At 43.5% G+C, this 16,196-nt stretch overlaps 1 protein-coding gene across 2 annotated transcripts; it reads left to right on the top strand.

The window, feature by feature from the left end:
• Positions 5,481-10,491, top strand: LOC8058970 (squamosa promoter-binding-like protein 18). Of its 2 annotated transcripts, none has more exons than XM_002460445.2 (3): positions 5,481-6,679; positions 8,990-9,120; positions 9,438-10,491. In XM_002460445.2, the coding sequence occupies exons 1-3, from the start codon at positions 6,171-6,173 to the stop codon at positions 10,190-10,192; spliced, it is 1,395 nt and encodes a 464-aa protein (XP_002460490.1). In that variant the 5' UTR covers positions 5,481-6,170; the 3' UTR covers positions 10,193-10,491. The 2 variants fall into 2 exon arrangements, with proteins under 2 accessions (XP_002460490.1, XP_021308005.1); XM_021452330.1 differs by having other exon boundaries at positions 9,456-10,491.

Genomic DNA, 16,196 nt, shown 5'->3' on the forward strand with positions numbered 1-16,196 from the left:
CAAAATTTCCAAGACAAGAGTTTGCTGTATACCGACGTAAAGTATGTATACTACTAGTAGCTATATAGAATTCCAAAATTCATATCCATGTCTTTCACTGTACGAGGTACAACGAAATCTTAAAATATCTGGAATTACTACCATACCCCTTATACAGTTATAACGGTACCGCCTTACGGATTCTGTCTTCCCTACCCTGCTGTACGTCCGCAATCGGCGACATCACATCATCGGTTTCGCTAAGATAGAAATGCAACCATCGCTCAACGGAAATGGCAAATGTTTGGGGGTAGTCCGATCCTCCAAGCCGGATCAACTGCTATATGCCAGAAATTGGTAGGCGGCGTGTTGCTATTTTCAGATGTCTAAATTTTTAAGATTTTTTAAGTAATAGTTTTACACAGAATCAACTAGTATAGTAAAAAGATAACTTAGAGCATCTTCTTAAACTCATTCTTTAAATCACCATTTCAAAAATTATTTAGACTAGCAAATATGTATATATATATATATATATCACAAATTTAATTTTATACTACTCATATGTTGCTACAGTTAAAATATAAAGTTCCATTACTTTCTTTGAGGATAGATTAGATTAGAAAAGGATAATAGTTCAAACACCCTTAATATTCTATTCATTTTTTGTTTTTATATATAAAAATGGGAATAAAAAAGAGAAAAACAAAAGTCACGTAGAAAATTAGAAAGGGGAACTGGAATTAGACACTTGAGTAGGAACCTTTTTTACGATAAACGTTTCCATATCTCACGGACGGGATTTTTCTTTTTTTTTCCCAAAAAAGGTTCCATCTCATGGACAAACACGGACGCAGTTTTTTTTTCATAGAGTTTGACTTGGAGAAATCTGATTTGGGATAGGATTCTTTTCTTTCTTTTTGTCTCGCGTCTGATCTCCATCCTTTGTCAACTCCAACCGTTTGCTAGAATTTTTTGCCAAAACCACAAAAAATAGCTAGAGCATCTCCAACAACTTGGTAAAATTCACTTGTCAAATCTTGAGTTATAGCAAGTTGCTAATTTGTTTAGCAAAAGAAAAAAGGATGTGTCTCCAATAAATTGCTATTCTCACTTGGTAAAAATAGAGGATGACAGATGGGACCCGCTCACTTGGTAAAAGAATATGTGTCTCCAACAAGTTGCGCTCGGGATAGCAACTTGGGATAGCAACTTGACAAATCTCGACAGTAGAAACCTCTGGATAGCAACTTGGGAAATTTAGCAAGTTGAGATAAGGAGTTGTTGGAAGAGGATTTTTATGCTTTTAGCAAATTTGGTAGGATAGCATGTTGAAATACTTAAGAGCAACTCAAACTCACTTGACAAATCGATAGTTTTGCCAAGTCTCAAAACCAAATGACAAGTGAAAAAATAGACCTTCTCCAACAGTTTGCTATTTGTGCTTGGCAAAAGAACTTGGCATACTAGAATTTTTGCCAAAATCACAAAATTGAGCCTCCAACAAGTTGGCAAAATTAGTTGGCAAATTGGGATACACGTGATGCCAAGCGATGGAGGACTTGGCATATTTGCCAAGTGAAGAGGGAATTTTGTCAAGCTAACAAAATTGCCAAAATTGCCAAGTAGTTTTGCCAACTTGTTGGAGACTGTTTTTTATGGTTTTGGCAAAAATCCTAGGATGCCAAGTACTTTTAGCAAACTGTTGGCAAAACTACTTGGCAATTTTGTGAGCTTGGCAAAATTCTCCCTTCACTTGGCAAATATGCCAAGTCCTCCACCGCTTGGCATCACGTGTATTCCAATTTGTCAACTAGTTTTGCCAACTTGTTAGAGTCTTAATTTTGTGATTTTGGCAAAAATCCTAGGATGCCAAGTTCTTTTGCCAAACCCAAATAGCAAACTGTTGGAGAAAGCCCACTTGGCATTTGGTTTTGAGACTTGACAAAACTATAGATTTGCCAAGTGAGTTTTAGCAAACTGTTGGAGTTGCTTTACCGAATCAAGTCTCCACCGAGGATATAGATAGGTGGACAAAATTTATTGTGAACTGAATTTTTTAATAATTATATATTAGGAAAAGATAAAAATAGCGGTCTCTATATTTTCTTTCACATTTCAACATCTTTTCTATATCTTTGATAAGCGAGAAATCTGAAATATAGGATAACAATATTTGGAGATTTAATTATAGAGGCCTTTAGAGGGCAATTTTCTTGCTAGCCGAAGATAAATAACGAAAATGGCTCTCTAGAGTGTACACAAGATATAGAAAAGTTGTTGGAGGGTGAAAACATTTAGAAACCGATATTTGCGTAGATGGCTCTCTAAATGATGATTTAGAGAGTGGATTTTAGAAAGACTCCTAGAGAAGTTCTAAATCATCACTTAGAAAGTCATTTAAGTAAAAATTTCTTTATATATCTTTGCACTTTTCAATAATTTTTTTTATATCTTGTGTGCACTCTAGCTAGAGAGCCATCCTTACTCACCATCTTTGGCTAGCGAAAAATCCGAAATAGATGATGTCTATAATTAATGATCCAATTAAAGAGATTGTTGGTGTTTTTTTACCAAAATCTCTATTCCTATAATTTAGTAAGGATATAAAGGGTTTTTGGAGTTGCTCTTACAAACATATTTTTTTTATAGCCAAACAAAAAACCAGACATCTGAGATGTAGGAGAATTGTTGAAGATAATGTGAGAACGGCAGGAATCTATTCTAGAGGTCACAACAAAGGATTGGATGGTTGGACATGATGCACCTTGTTTTTATCCATTAACAACCTACTACAGCGCTTCTGAAACACTCAGATGTCTTTTTTTCCGAGTGTAGCGGCCTTGCTGTTGTGGGCATAAATACTGTTTCGATACCAGTTATGCACAAGGCAAGCTAGACCAAAAGTTGCAGATGGGCAAACAAGGAAGCATGCATGTATTATGTGGCCAATCATTTCGTGCACTTGCCCTCCGTGTTTTGCAAAGTTAATAAAGACCACAATCATACGGTACGTAGTGCAATCTTTCACCTACCATCCCTACATTTGTGCTTCTTTTTCTAGAGCCATCGATCCTCCACACAGCAACAGGTCAGGAGCACCCAAAAGGAAGAAACAAACAAACAAAGCCACCCAGCCCCATGTCTTGAGGCCACAAACCAGACTGCCACGTACAGATTCCCTTCTCATCAACATGCATCTCTCTCCCATGAAAAAGAAAAGAAAAGAAAAGAAAAGAAAAAGCCCTTCTCCGGTGAACAAAACCAACGACACATTCCGAGAGGAAGATCTGGAGCCACAAGTGGCGACAATAATATGCAAAGCTGATGCCATATAATTAGTATATTGATTAAAAGGATGTACTTGTGTTGGAGAAATGGACCGTACAATATGGACCAAACTCTTTTTTCTTGGAGAAAAGAATTGGACCATCAGAGGGGGATCTGGGATTCTGGAGAGATGCAGTTGGAACATGCTGGTATCTTGGATTTGGGGACACTGAAGTAGTATGTTAGTATTAAACTAGTATTCAAGTGTGGAAGGGAGTTCTTTATGGAATCAGATTGTGTGGTCTACCCATGCGTGCTGTTAGGTTTGTGAGCTTTGTGGATAAAGATATTGCTAACCGTACTTCTCCCTGACAAGGAGAGAAGTGTCAAAGGCAATTGAATATCCTTGTCGATTCAGATCGGATATTTATCGCACAATATATATTTTTTAGATGCAGCACATGCATTTGGCATGAAACTAGCTATTCGGGACATGCAGAGGCATATATATTAAGCCAGCCAGCAATTAGCTTAACGAGCTAGCATAAACACATTAATTCCTGATGCAACTTTCATCACAGCCGTAAATCGAAACTCCTTTCCTTTTTACGGATGGATCCGACTATTTTAACCATCTAATTAACAATCTAATTAACCATCATGTACGTCCGTACTATTTTAGCACAGCAGCCTCGCAATCATGTTCAACAGAAGTGTGATTTTAGATCTCCCTCTCAGGAAGGCAACATCATTAATTTTCAAACAATCCAACTTCCCAAACTATTATAGCACAGTAGTAGTAGTAACTTCACATGGTCAGTAACACATGAGCATGCAATGTATCCACCAAAAGTGTCTGCCTGCGCACGCACACCTCATCTCGCCGGCACTCGGCAGGCAATGAGGCAACGGCAATCACCATCGATCCGCATGCAGTAGGAGGAGCACACTAGCAAAACACCTGTTGTTTTTAAGGGAAAACACTACTACTTGCTCCAGTTCCACTGCAGCCGTCAATCACAATTGACACTGATGGAAAAACCCGGCTCGGCTCTTCCCCCACTCAACCAACCTCGCTAACAAGAAGCCAAGAAAAGTAATGCTCCCCTCCCCTCTCCTCTCCAGCAAGCTAGGGCTTTGTTTAGTTCCAAAAAATTTTGCAAAATTTTTCAGATTTCCCGTCACATCGAATCTTTAGACGTATGCATGGAGTATTAAATATAGATGAAAATAAAAACTAATTACACAGTTTAGTCGAAATTGACGAGACGAATCTTTTGAGCCTAGTTAGTCTATAATTAGACAATATTTATCAAATACAAACGAAAATACTATTATTCCTATTTAAAAAAAAAATTGGAAGTAAACAAAGCGAGAGCCAAAGAAAAGCAAAGCACAGCAAACAGCAAAAGCACCCGCGGCCCTGGCAAGGCCAAACCAAACCAACCCGAGCCTCCCCAATAATTGCGCTTGCGCGCAGCACAAGGGTTCCATGCTGGTGTTAAAGGATGAACATGGCACCTGGCGCCGCTGCGGGCCCCTCGCCTTTAGAATCCCTGTCAGGAGATTGATGGCCTGATGAATGGAATGGCTGCAAGCAATATTGCATTCCGCAATGCAACAAACAAAATTAATATCCATACAAAAAAGTAATACTTTACTAGGTTTGTTTAGTTCCCACTCAAAAACTTTTTATTACATCCTATTAAATATTTGGACACATGTATGAAGTATTAAATATAGATAAAAAATAACTAATTATATAATTTGGACACATACATGTATTTTGCGAGATAAATCTTTTTAAATCCAATTAGTCTATGATTAGTCATTAATTGTTATAGTTACACATGTGCTACATTATCCCAAAACTTTTCAGAGTGCGAACTAAACAAGCCCTTAGTATATATCGTAATAGAACGGTGGAGTAATAATTATTAAGGATGTTTGGTTCCAACTCCTAAACTTTAGTCGTTATCACATCATATATTTGGACACATGCGTAGAGTATTAAATATAGACTAATTATAAAACTAAATTTACAGATAGAGACTAATTTATGAGATGATTTTTTAAGTCTAATTAGTCCATGATTTGATAATTTGATGCTACAATAAACATATGTTAACAGTAGATTAATTATGATTAATAATTCCATAATTTATTTTATTTTTAGTATCTATGTAACACCTCTTAATATATGGGCATGCACCCATCCACTGATCCGCACGACCACACCCTCCACCCTCCATAGCTGAGCTGAGCTCTAGCTAGACCCTCCGCACCACTACTACACCTGCACTGCACTTGCCTCTGCGAGCAGCAGGTACTGACTGCCCTGCCCCCCCAGTTCCTGGCTGGCCGGCTGGCTGTGGCCAGTGTGGGCTGTGCCTGGCATCCTCTTCCTCCTCGGCGGTGCCGATGCCGGTGTTGGGCTGCCTGTTCCGTTGTTCCTCCCCTCCACGGCTCCGCTCCCCTCCTCCCTACACCTGCTAAGCTAGCAGCAGCTTATCGCCCGCACACCCACTCCCTTCTTCGCCGTCGGCCAGCAGCTAGCTCATCAGCTCCCTCTGGCTGCCCTGTTTCTCTCTCCTCCCTATCAGGATAAGCTCCCCCTGCTGATCTGCGCCATTTGCCCTGCTCCCGTGCTTGATTTGTTCGCTTCTGTGCGCGGTGGTGCCCGGGCAATAACTCCCCGTGCTGCCTGGCTGGCTCGTTGCCACCCTCCCCGCGGCAGAGCCGGCCTATAGGATGAGAGGGACGGGGGAACCCAACAAACTGGCCGCGACACTACTGTCCTGACCGTGAAAGACACGCACACCCACACCTCCACCTCCACCTCCAGCACGGGCACGGGGCACTGCACTCGCCGACGGGGAACGGTGGTGGAGCAGAGCTTGCGCTCGCGCGGCGTTCCATTCATGGATTGGGATCTCAAGATGCCGGTGTCCTGGGACCTGCCCGACCTGGAGCACGACGCCGCCATGCCACAGCCGCCGCCCATCGCCGCCACAGCAGCCGCGGCTTCCCCCGCGGCGGCGTCGGGCATTGCCGCCGCAGCAACTGCCGCGCCTCCCCACGCGGCGGCCACGCGCGGGGCGCCGAGCCGGGCGGAGTGCTCCGTCGACCTCAAGCTCGGCGGGCTCGGCGAGTTCGGGGCGGTGGCCGACGGGACGAAGGAGCCTGCGGCGGCTGCAACTGCAACGGCTGCGCCATCCGCGCCGTCCGCGAGCCCGATGAAGCGCCCGCGCTCTGGTCCCGGTGGCGCCGCCGGGGCGCAGTGCCCGTCGTGCGCGGTGGATGGCTGCAAGGCCGACCTCAGCAAGTGCCGCGACTACCACCGCCGCCACAAGGTCTGCGAGGCGCACTCCAAGACGCCCGTCGTCGTCGTCGCCGGCCGCGAGATGCGCTTCTGCCAGCAGTGCAGCAGGTATATACGTACAGTACAACAATTCCAGCCCAAAGCAATCCCATCCCATCCCATCCCTTCTCAATTCGCTTCATTTCAGTTGGGTAAACGTCGCTGTAATTGCATGAGGCTGATTGCGTCGACAAAGGGTCGTTTGCTTGAATTGTCGCCATGGGAATTGCTACTACCATACCAATCAACAAACCCACTGATTGACGTCAGTCATTTTTTTCCACAGCTTTTCCTTTTTACTGCTGATTGTTCCTTGCCTTTCCCTTTGTTCAAAGTGAAAAATGCCAAATCATTTCTTTCTTTGGGACTGCCTCTCTCTTTCTTTGCTTCAGATTCTCTCGCCAATTTGTCACCAACAGTCACAGATATGATGAACTTGAGCTTAGCAATTACTAGTAGCATACAGCTGCCTGAGTGGGCTTGTCTTGCTTCAAGGATGCACTGCTTTACCTTTCCCGGCTCCACCTTTTCAGCCTTTTCATATGAACGTACACCGATCTTTTCCCTGTTTCCCTTTAGCATGTCAACAAGTATTACCTGAATTAACATCACCTCTTTTTCTACTTACGCGTACCAACTTTCTAACCCATCAGTGTGAATCATTATCCGGCAAAAGCCAGAACGCACTTCATGTGCTATAGAGGTAGAGGATCATCTTTTCTTGTGGCAGACTGGCAATTGATGCTTCTTCACCTGACCCTGTATGGCTTTTGTTTAAAAGTGAACAATGAACTGGAATTTGTATTTGGGATGCGCCATCAAATTGATGCTTCTCTGCTTTAGTACAAAACAGAGAGGACACATTTTGAATCAAACACATATACCAGAGGCTGGTCTTTCCAATAGAATTCTTTAAGGTGTATAGTCACTTTAATCAGGATCTGTGCAGTTTTTGCTTTGAGAAGAACTCTTCTCAAATCTTTAAGCCCCATCTTTGATGTTGTTGCATATGTACTTTTTTTTAAAAAAAAAAAACTTTCCTTGCTGAATTAATAATGAGATCCGTATGTTTCTTGCATTTTTTGTCATGTATGCTTTCGCACAACAGTATTTGTTTTGTTTTGTTTTGTTTTGTTTTGTGTGTGTGGGTGTGTGTGGGTGGGTGGTGGTGGGGGGACTCTTTATGCTTAAAGATGTTGCACATAAACCTATTTATTCAATTTCCAGCAGAAACTGGCCTACCACATCTACCTTGCTTGCTCCTGGTCTGCTAGGTGCTGGCCATGAACAATGCATTTATGTGGAGGAGGCAATATGCCAATATATACATGTCTGAGATGTGAAATTTGCTATTTGAGAGACATTCAGCGAACCTTTCTGCATAACTTTGGTGTAGCCATTTTGTCTTAGTAACCACCAACATATAGCCTGGAAATCAACTAGGTTTCCTTGTTAACCAAGGGCACTGTATATATATAGTTTTTTTTTTGGGGTACATTGTTGCCTCAGTGTGAGCTATTTCAGAAAATTTAACTGATTCTTACTTTTGCCTCTGAAGTTGAATTTCTGTTTAACCTTCAGTTTGATATATAGATTTAGCTGTCACTGTCACCTGGGACAAGCGCAATGCACCCAATTTGATATCTTAGTAGTACTATACTAGCTAAAACCTTGTGTCAATCTCTCAGGCGGCTGCTCAAGTATATTTCAGTTATGTGTGCAGCCTTTTATATGTCCTAGATATGTTGACCAACTACCTGTTTATCTGCTACCTTTAAACAATGCAAATACAGCGCTTGTGTTGTTTTTGTCCCATTTCTTCTGAAAATTTTATATTCAGTGGGGCTGCAAGCCGCTTTTCCAATGATTGATTACCTTGCCTAGTAGAGCAAAGTGAGATCGCCATACTGCTTTGCAGACTTTATCAAGTGCTCCTCAGTGTCCCAACAAGCTGGTAGGGAGCCGTACTGGCATGTATCTGTTGGAACCATTATACCGTGGTCCAGATGCCCACCAGGAGTTGTACAACTTTTGTGTGCTCGAGAGGCCCTGAACGTGAAACTTTTCTAATCTGAAGCCCCATGCAACCAATTTGTTAACTGACATTCTGAAACCTGAGTGGTCCAGCTGTGTACTTTTATTTTTGAAGGCAGGCGAGTACTATTTTTAAATAATGGGTGATAAAACATGTGCACCATTCTTCTGTGGCTATCAGCAGCATTTCAGCCCCACTTTGAATTTGAATTATTTATTACGGGCATTAGCCTTTAGTTTGGCCTTTGTTCAGAAGATCATGTACATCAACAGTTGTGTGATAGTCCCGGCTTATTAGTTTTGCCTATAGTGCGTGGATTCCTTATCGTTGATTTGTTTATTTAGGTTTCACTTGCTTGCGGAGTTTGATGAGGCCAAGCGTAGTTGTAGAAAGAGGCTTGATGGGCACAATCGGCGTCGCAGGAAGCCACAGCCAGATGCCATGAACTCTGGGAGCTTTATGACAAGTCAACAAGGTATATTGTGTTTCTGTTCAGCGTGCACCTTACATTTTTTACATGGTATGATAGTCCATACTTAAATCCATCAAAATGCTTCTATAGAATTTTTCCAACTGCAATTGATCATCAATTCTGGCATATAAAACTGAACTTTCAGTACTAATATATAGCTTTAAAATAGTAGTCACTTTACGATGCACCTTCAACCTGGACCTCAACATTCAAATTACTAAAGAAGAGCTGAGCAGTGCTACACATTTCAGTCTTGTTTGCGCAAAAAAAAAAAAAAAATCGATTAGTAGTTTGGTGCTTGTTTCATGACGAGTGTTCAGGCTTGTTTTCGAGTGCAGGGACAAGGTTCTCGTCGTTCCCGGCTCCAAGACCGGAGCCAAGCTGGTCTGGGGTCATCAAATCCGAGGACAGCTCATACTACACACCCCACCCGCACCCGGTGCTCAGCAACAGGCCGCACTTCGCCGGCGGCTCCACGTCATCGGCCTACTCCAAGGAAGGCCGGCGCTTCCCGTTCCTCCAGGACGGCGACCAGGTCAGCTTCAGCGCAGGCGCCGGGACGCTGGAGGTCTCCACAGTGTGCCAGCCCCTCCTCAAGACCGCCGCCGCCGCGGCCCCGCCGCCCGAGAGCAGCAGCAGCAACAAGATGTTCTCCGACGGGCTCACCCCCGTGCTCGACTCAGATTGTGCTCTCTCTCTTCTGTCATCCCCCGCCAACTCCTCCAGCGTCGACGTGAGCCGGATGGTCGTCCAGCCCGCGGCGGAGCACATCCCCATGGCGCAGCCCCTCGTCCCCAGCAGCAGCCTCCAGCACCACCACCAGCACCACCAGTTCGGCAGCTCCCCGGGCGGCTGGTTCGCCTGCTCCCAGGCCGGCTCCAGCGCCGTCTCCGGCGCGGGCACCGGCACCGGCGGCTTCGCCTGCCCCGCCAGCGTGGAGAGCGAGCAGCTCAACACCGTCCTGGTGCCCAGCAACGACGCCGGCCACGAGATGAACTACCACGGCATCTTCCACGTCGGCGGCGAGGGATCCTCCGACGGGACGTCCCCTTCGCTCCCGTTCTCGTGGCAGTAGCTTCTTCCGTCCGGTTCAAGCGACCAGTAGTGATCGGTGTTCAGCTGTAGTGATCCTGTTCTTTCTGTGTTTATTTATTATTATTATTCTCCCTGTCATTTGCTCGTTTCTTCGTTTTGCATGCCTGATGCATGCAGCCTGAAAAAACTCGCATAAAATTAGTGCCGAATTTCTCCTGAAACCGTTCTGATATCTTACTGATTCTGGAAGCGTGTCCATCAACCGAATCAAGACAAGTTTGGTGTACATTTTCGGGAAGTAAACGATAAATGAAACATATTATTGTAGTCTTAAAAAAAGTACTTGAATTGTTGCAGTTCATTTGTAAGTTGCGGTGTCCGCCAGCCGAGTTAACACAAGTTCCGTGTACAATGACAAAGGTTTGTGTGAAATATGCTAAAGTTTGGCGTAAATTTAGGCAAAAGGTAGTAAGCTAGATCTCAAGGGTTTTTGTTTTATTTTTTATTTATTTAATTTTTTTTAGCACAGAAGCGGAGTAGAGTGGACAGGAGTGTATTGGGCCACGATATGATGAGCGATGGTTGGTACATGATGCAACGCTGCCGACTGCAGTAAGTAGTAGGCCTCTATTAGTCCGTCTGTATGATCCACGGCAGAATTGCTTCGTAGGCTGGTTTGGGCCGGATGGGCCAAGAAAGCTGGACGTGTGCGTTGTTGGCCCGGGTAATGTTCTGCGCGCTTTTACCCGGGCGACACCGACACCGGCCGAGCGTTAGCCTCCGATTGGTACATGATGCAGCGCTGCCGACTGCAGTAAGGCCTTCACAACGCAGGCTACAAGAAACGTAAAAAGCGGTTATCCATGTAGCTCGGGATGGATGGAGCCATCAATTCTCACAGCGCAAGCCATATGTATTGGACCTTGAGCATTACTTTTCTCTCTCCAAATGTCACTCTCATACCATTACTTTTTGGAATCTATCAACCAATCCCAGAGCGTTCTATGCCTGTTTTGCTTCCTTTTCAGCTCAAGCTAATGCTTTTTCTGACGAGGCAACGTTCTCTTCTACAAAACAATATGACACACTGCGAAGCTACCTTCAGACCGTCTCTCTCCTCCACTCTGTTACCCGAGCCTAGCTGTCTCTGCGGGGCTAACGACACGGTGGCGCGTTGGCCATGGCGTAAGAACCCGATGATGACAAGTAGTACTAGCAATCTAGGGCAGATGCTACGTACTGTAGTAAATGGGCTCTCGTAGGAGAATGGCTCTAAGCCGAAATGGTTCGCCTACGTTTCTCGTTTGGGCCGGATTGGCCAGGTAAGCGGGACGCGTTCTAATATGTTGGCCCAAATAAGGTTGTGTCCGCGTTTTTTATGCCAAGAAAGAGCACACTTCACGGGGCACAGCTCAAAGTCAGTTTTTTTAGAGCTTTTTTCTAGTAAGAAGAAGCGTCCATCCAAACTTATTACAGGTTCAGAACTAAATTCAAGGTAAATGAAGAACCATCCATATGATGCGAAAAACTCTATGGCTCTCGATTCTAGTAGCTTGCAAGCGTGAAGAATCCGTTCCTTGCCTTCATCCGAGCATTGTAATAGAGCCCAAAATCGTAACCACCTGAAAAGAATCTGTAAAGAAAAAAAATAGGTGACCTTTATTGAAAACCACATTATTCCTTATGATCTATATTGTCTAGCAAAATGCTGCAACCCTAGTCAATAAATGATGATTATGTTTGGAACCTTCTAGCTTAGACTAACTATTAAAAAGTTGGTTCGTGTTTCTTGGCAGATTAATGACAAAGAAAACTGACATAATGGTAATCGATAAAAAACAAGTGTTAGATAGTTTTAGGTTTGCTAAAAAACAATGAGACTTACTACCCCCTTCTATAAGAACCAAAATAAAAAATCTTCAGAAGCACTTTCGTATGCCAAAAATTATGGGTATCTTTAATCTCATTATTGATTACTCCCTCCATTCCATTAAAAGTATTATTTTTTACTTTCAAATTTCTTTTTTGACCGTTCATTTTATTCAATTTCTTTATACAAATAATAAAATAAATAAATTATTGCTAAAGTATTTTTATTGACAAAACGAGTCATAACCAAAAAAAATATTTACTAAAATTTTGAGTACGATGAACGGTCAAATAAGAAGACTAAAAGTAAAAAATGACACTTTTAATGAGACGGAGGGAGTAGGTACTTGTACATGGATTTAACGGAGAACAAGTCATTATTATTTCAGATAAAATTATCTCGTCCCTCATTTAAATTAATCAAAGCAACTCTCGCAGCTAGACTTTGCTATTCCAACAGCTTGATCTCATCTAGTGCCCTTCTAAAAGACACATTGAGAGGGGTGGAATTAAGGCCTTGTTTAGATGCGAAAAGATTTTGGATTTCGCTACTGTAGCACTTTCGTTTGTTTGTGGCAAATATTGTCCAATCATGGACTAACTAGGATCAAAAGATTCGTCTCGCGATTTACAGTTAAACTGTGTAATTATTTTTTATTTTCATCTATATTTAATGCTTCATGCATGTGCCGAAAGATTCGATGTGACAGGGAATCTTGAAAACTTTTTTGTTTTTGGGGTGAACTAAACAAGGCCTAAGTACATCAGCCATTCTTGTTTGCTTCTTGTGCACTATATTAAATAAATTTGGGCATTGGATTTTCAAGGCTTGGATCCTAACCATTTATCTTCTCAAAATCTAATTTGAGTTCCATTGTCTAGTTTAAACTTTTTAAGACTTAAAAAAATGTATTTGACTCCCAACAAACCATTCCAAAAATGTGAATATCCATTTTTCTTTTCAATTTGACTTAGAGTCTTGTTCTTTAAGTACTTGTTCGTTATTAACTCCTGCCAAATGCCCTTTTTATTATATGCAAAGTTTGTAAATCTAGATTCTAAATTTTTAAACCACCTTGCTCTTTTGGTTGACACAAAATATCCCATTTTTGCCGATCTATATTTCTTTTTGTGCTCATCATTTTGCCAAAAAAAACTTGCTATAAAATATTCAATATTTTTTAGAACACCTCTTGGAACTTTAAAGAAATACATTGTGAACATAGGTAAGCTTGACAATACATAATGATTAACAATAATCTATCCACATATGATAAATGTTTTCCTTTCCATCCGCTTAACTTCTGTTCAATTCTATCTTTCAATTAATTTCCAATCCTTATTATTTAACTTCCTGTGGTGCATAGGAAGGGCCAAATATTGAAAAAGGTATGATCCCATTTTGCAACCAAATAGATTTGATTATTGAGGAAAATAATTCACTTTTATGGTAGCTCAAACTCACAGTTGGCCACATCAGAAATAATCATCATAGGCACACGTTTTCTCGTCCGTTCTGGTACATATTCTGTTTAGTTTCTCATCAAAAAATTTCATCCATCTCATCGAATCTTTGGATACATGCATGCAACATTAAATGTAGATAAAAAATAAACTAATTGCGCAGTTTGGTTGAAAATCGCGAGACGAATCTTTTAAGCCTAGTTAGTCTATGATTAGCCTTAAGTGCTACATTAAGCTAATGACAGATTAATTATGCTTAATAGATTTGGCTTGCAATTTCCAGACAAGCTATGTAATTTATTTTTTTATTAGTTTCTAAAACCCCCTCCCGACATCCTTTCGACATGTGACAACTAGAAAATTTTCATCTCCAATCTAAGTCCTTGTTTAGTTCACCCCGAAAACCAAAAAGTTTTCTAGATTCCCCGTCACATCGAATCTTTTGACACATGCATGAAGCATTAAATATAGATAAAAATAAAAACTAATTGCACAGTTTACCTATAAATCGCGAGATGAATCTTTTGATCATAGTTAGTCCATAATTAAACAATATTTGTCACAAACAAACGAAAGTGCTACGGTAGCAAAATCCAAATTTTTTTCGCATCTAAGGCCTTGTTTAGTTAGCAAAAATTTTCAAGATTCCCCGTCACATCGAATCTTTGGTCGCATGCATTGATCATTAAATATAGACGAAAATAAAAACTAACTGCACAGTTTAGCTGTAATTTGTGAGATGAATATTTTGAGCCTAGTTACTCCATGATTGGACAATGTTTGTAAAAAAAAAACGAAATTCTACAGTACCCAAAAACAAAAAAATTTGCAAACTAAACAAGGCCTAAACCAGGCATAAACAGGGCCTAAAGTCAGTCCGGGAGAATAACGATAAACCGTAAGAGCTGCGCCAGTCACGTCGCGTCGAGCTGATCCTCTGCCGGCGACTTTGCGTCAAACAGCGCCGAGCACATGAGGCAGCAACGACGGTCGACGGCAGTCTCTGGGAGGGCTGATGCAATGCTATGCCTGGATTCTCTGGCCGGTATCTTGGACGAAACTGTCGAAATCGCAAAACCGCGGGCGTACGTAGTGGTCAATCGTCAACGTACGTATGTGCGCCCAACCCAAGCTTGTACGCCAGCTAACGACCGGAAGTGGTCAATGTTACTCATGCTTGCAGCTGCCTGTCAAGGGTGGCGGCATCTCGATTTGACACGTCAAGAAAGCAGGTTTGATGCATGCGTGCGTGCCCGAGCAGGCAGGTAGCTGGCTAAACACTAGAAGAGAGGAAGACGTACGATATCTGCCCAAACGAGCGTGATCTGCATCTTTTTCCAGCTCCTTTTGCAACTTTGCAAGGCCCTGAGCCGAACTTGTCTTCGATTTCCACTTCACACAGCACCATGCAATCTCATCCGATTCCGTCGAGTTAAATCATCCCTCGTGACCATCGATCCGAGCAGGCCAACGAGTAATACACACACGAGCGCTAGCTACGGTCACCACGACAGCAAGACGCACACACTCTATTAGTAGTTCGCAGTTTGGCACGCCACCAAAATTTTTGGTTTTGTCAGACTGTAGTATTTTCGTTTGTATTTAATAATTATTGTCCAACTACAAATTAACTAGGCTTAAAAAATTTATCTCACAAATTAAAAACAAACCATACAATTAGTTATTTTTTATTTATATTTAATACTTCCATAACATACGAAAAATCTTTAAAAAATTTAAAAACTAAATTCCGGGTTCGCTCTCTCAAGTCTCAACTCTCGCTGGGTACAAACAAACGAATGAAAAAGCTTTGAAAGAGACACGCATCTATCCCGCGCCCCGGCCCCATCGATCCCCACCAGGCCACCACCGATCCCAGTCCCGGTGGCCTACTGGCCTGGCCAGCACCAGCTCCAGCACCGGGGCGGACGGGACGTGCCGATAAAGCGAGCACGACGCCCCTCTTTGCCGTCCGTCCGGATCCGGTCCGTCGCAGAGGCGTCTCCTGCCGCATGGGGAAGGAGCAAGCAAGCGGGCGACCGGGCCACAGCTGCCGTGTAGTAGTAGCCTGTCCGGCAAAAGCCAAAGGTAAGGTCACATTGACATTCACAACACCAGGGCCGGCCCGCGGCCCGGCCGTCCGATGGGCATCGGCAGCCGGCCGCCTGCCCGGCGGTCGACACGTGGTGCGGATAATGGGGGGGGGCACCGGTGGTACGATGACGCCGACGCACGCCCCCACTCGGCCGCGGGGTCACGTCGCGCTCACCAGTCACCAACACCGGCGCGCGCTCGCCACAGCCGAATATCCCTCGGACGGATCGGACCGACGGGACGGGGCTCGCGTCTGGACTCAGGAGTCAGGCGGCCGGCACCGCGCGCGATCCGTTGGGGTGACTTCCCGCGTGCTTTTGCTTTTGGTTTGCCTCCGTCCGCTGCCGGCTGGCTCCGCGCGACCTCTCTCCGACTCCGAACTAGCATCAACTTGGGATCCGTTGGTTTCGGACGGCGGACGATGGTGTACCCGGTGCCTGTGCAGAGGAGACGACGGACCGCATGCAGATGCAGGCTCTCAATTGTCCACGCGCCGGTACGGATTCGTGGTGAGTCATGAATTTTGTCAGGGACGAAGGTGAGTGGTGGAAGTTTGCCGGTTAGCCCCTCTGGGTAGTCGAGTATTGCAGATGGCTATTAGGTTATGCGGGCTGGAT

Source organism: Sorghum bicolor, chromosome 2 (assembly GCF_000003195.3).
Source record: "Sorghum bicolor cultivar BTx623 chromosome 2, Sorghum_bicolor_NCBIv3, whole genome shotgun sequence".
Classification (NCBI taxonomy): domain Eukaryota; kingdom Viridiplantae; phylum Streptophyta; class Magnoliopsida; order Poales; family Poaceae; genus Sorghum; species Sorghum bicolor.

What these genes read in the sequence shown, in the direction of transcription:
- LOC8058970 (XM_002460445.2), top strand. Translation starts at nt 6,171, where the DNA reads ATGGATTGGGATCTCAAGATGCCGGTGTCCTGGGACCTGCCCGACCTG. An exon ending in TTCTGCCAGCAGTGCAGCAG is followed by an intron (nt 6,680 to 8,989) that starts GTATATACGTAC and finishes TTGTTTATTTAG; the next exon opens with GTTTCACTTGCTTGCGGAGT. An exon ending in CTTTATGACAAGTCAACAAG is followed by an intron (nt 9,121 to 9,437) that starts GTATATTGTGTT and finishes ACGAGTGTTCAG; the next exon opens with GCTTGTTTTCGAGTGCAGGG.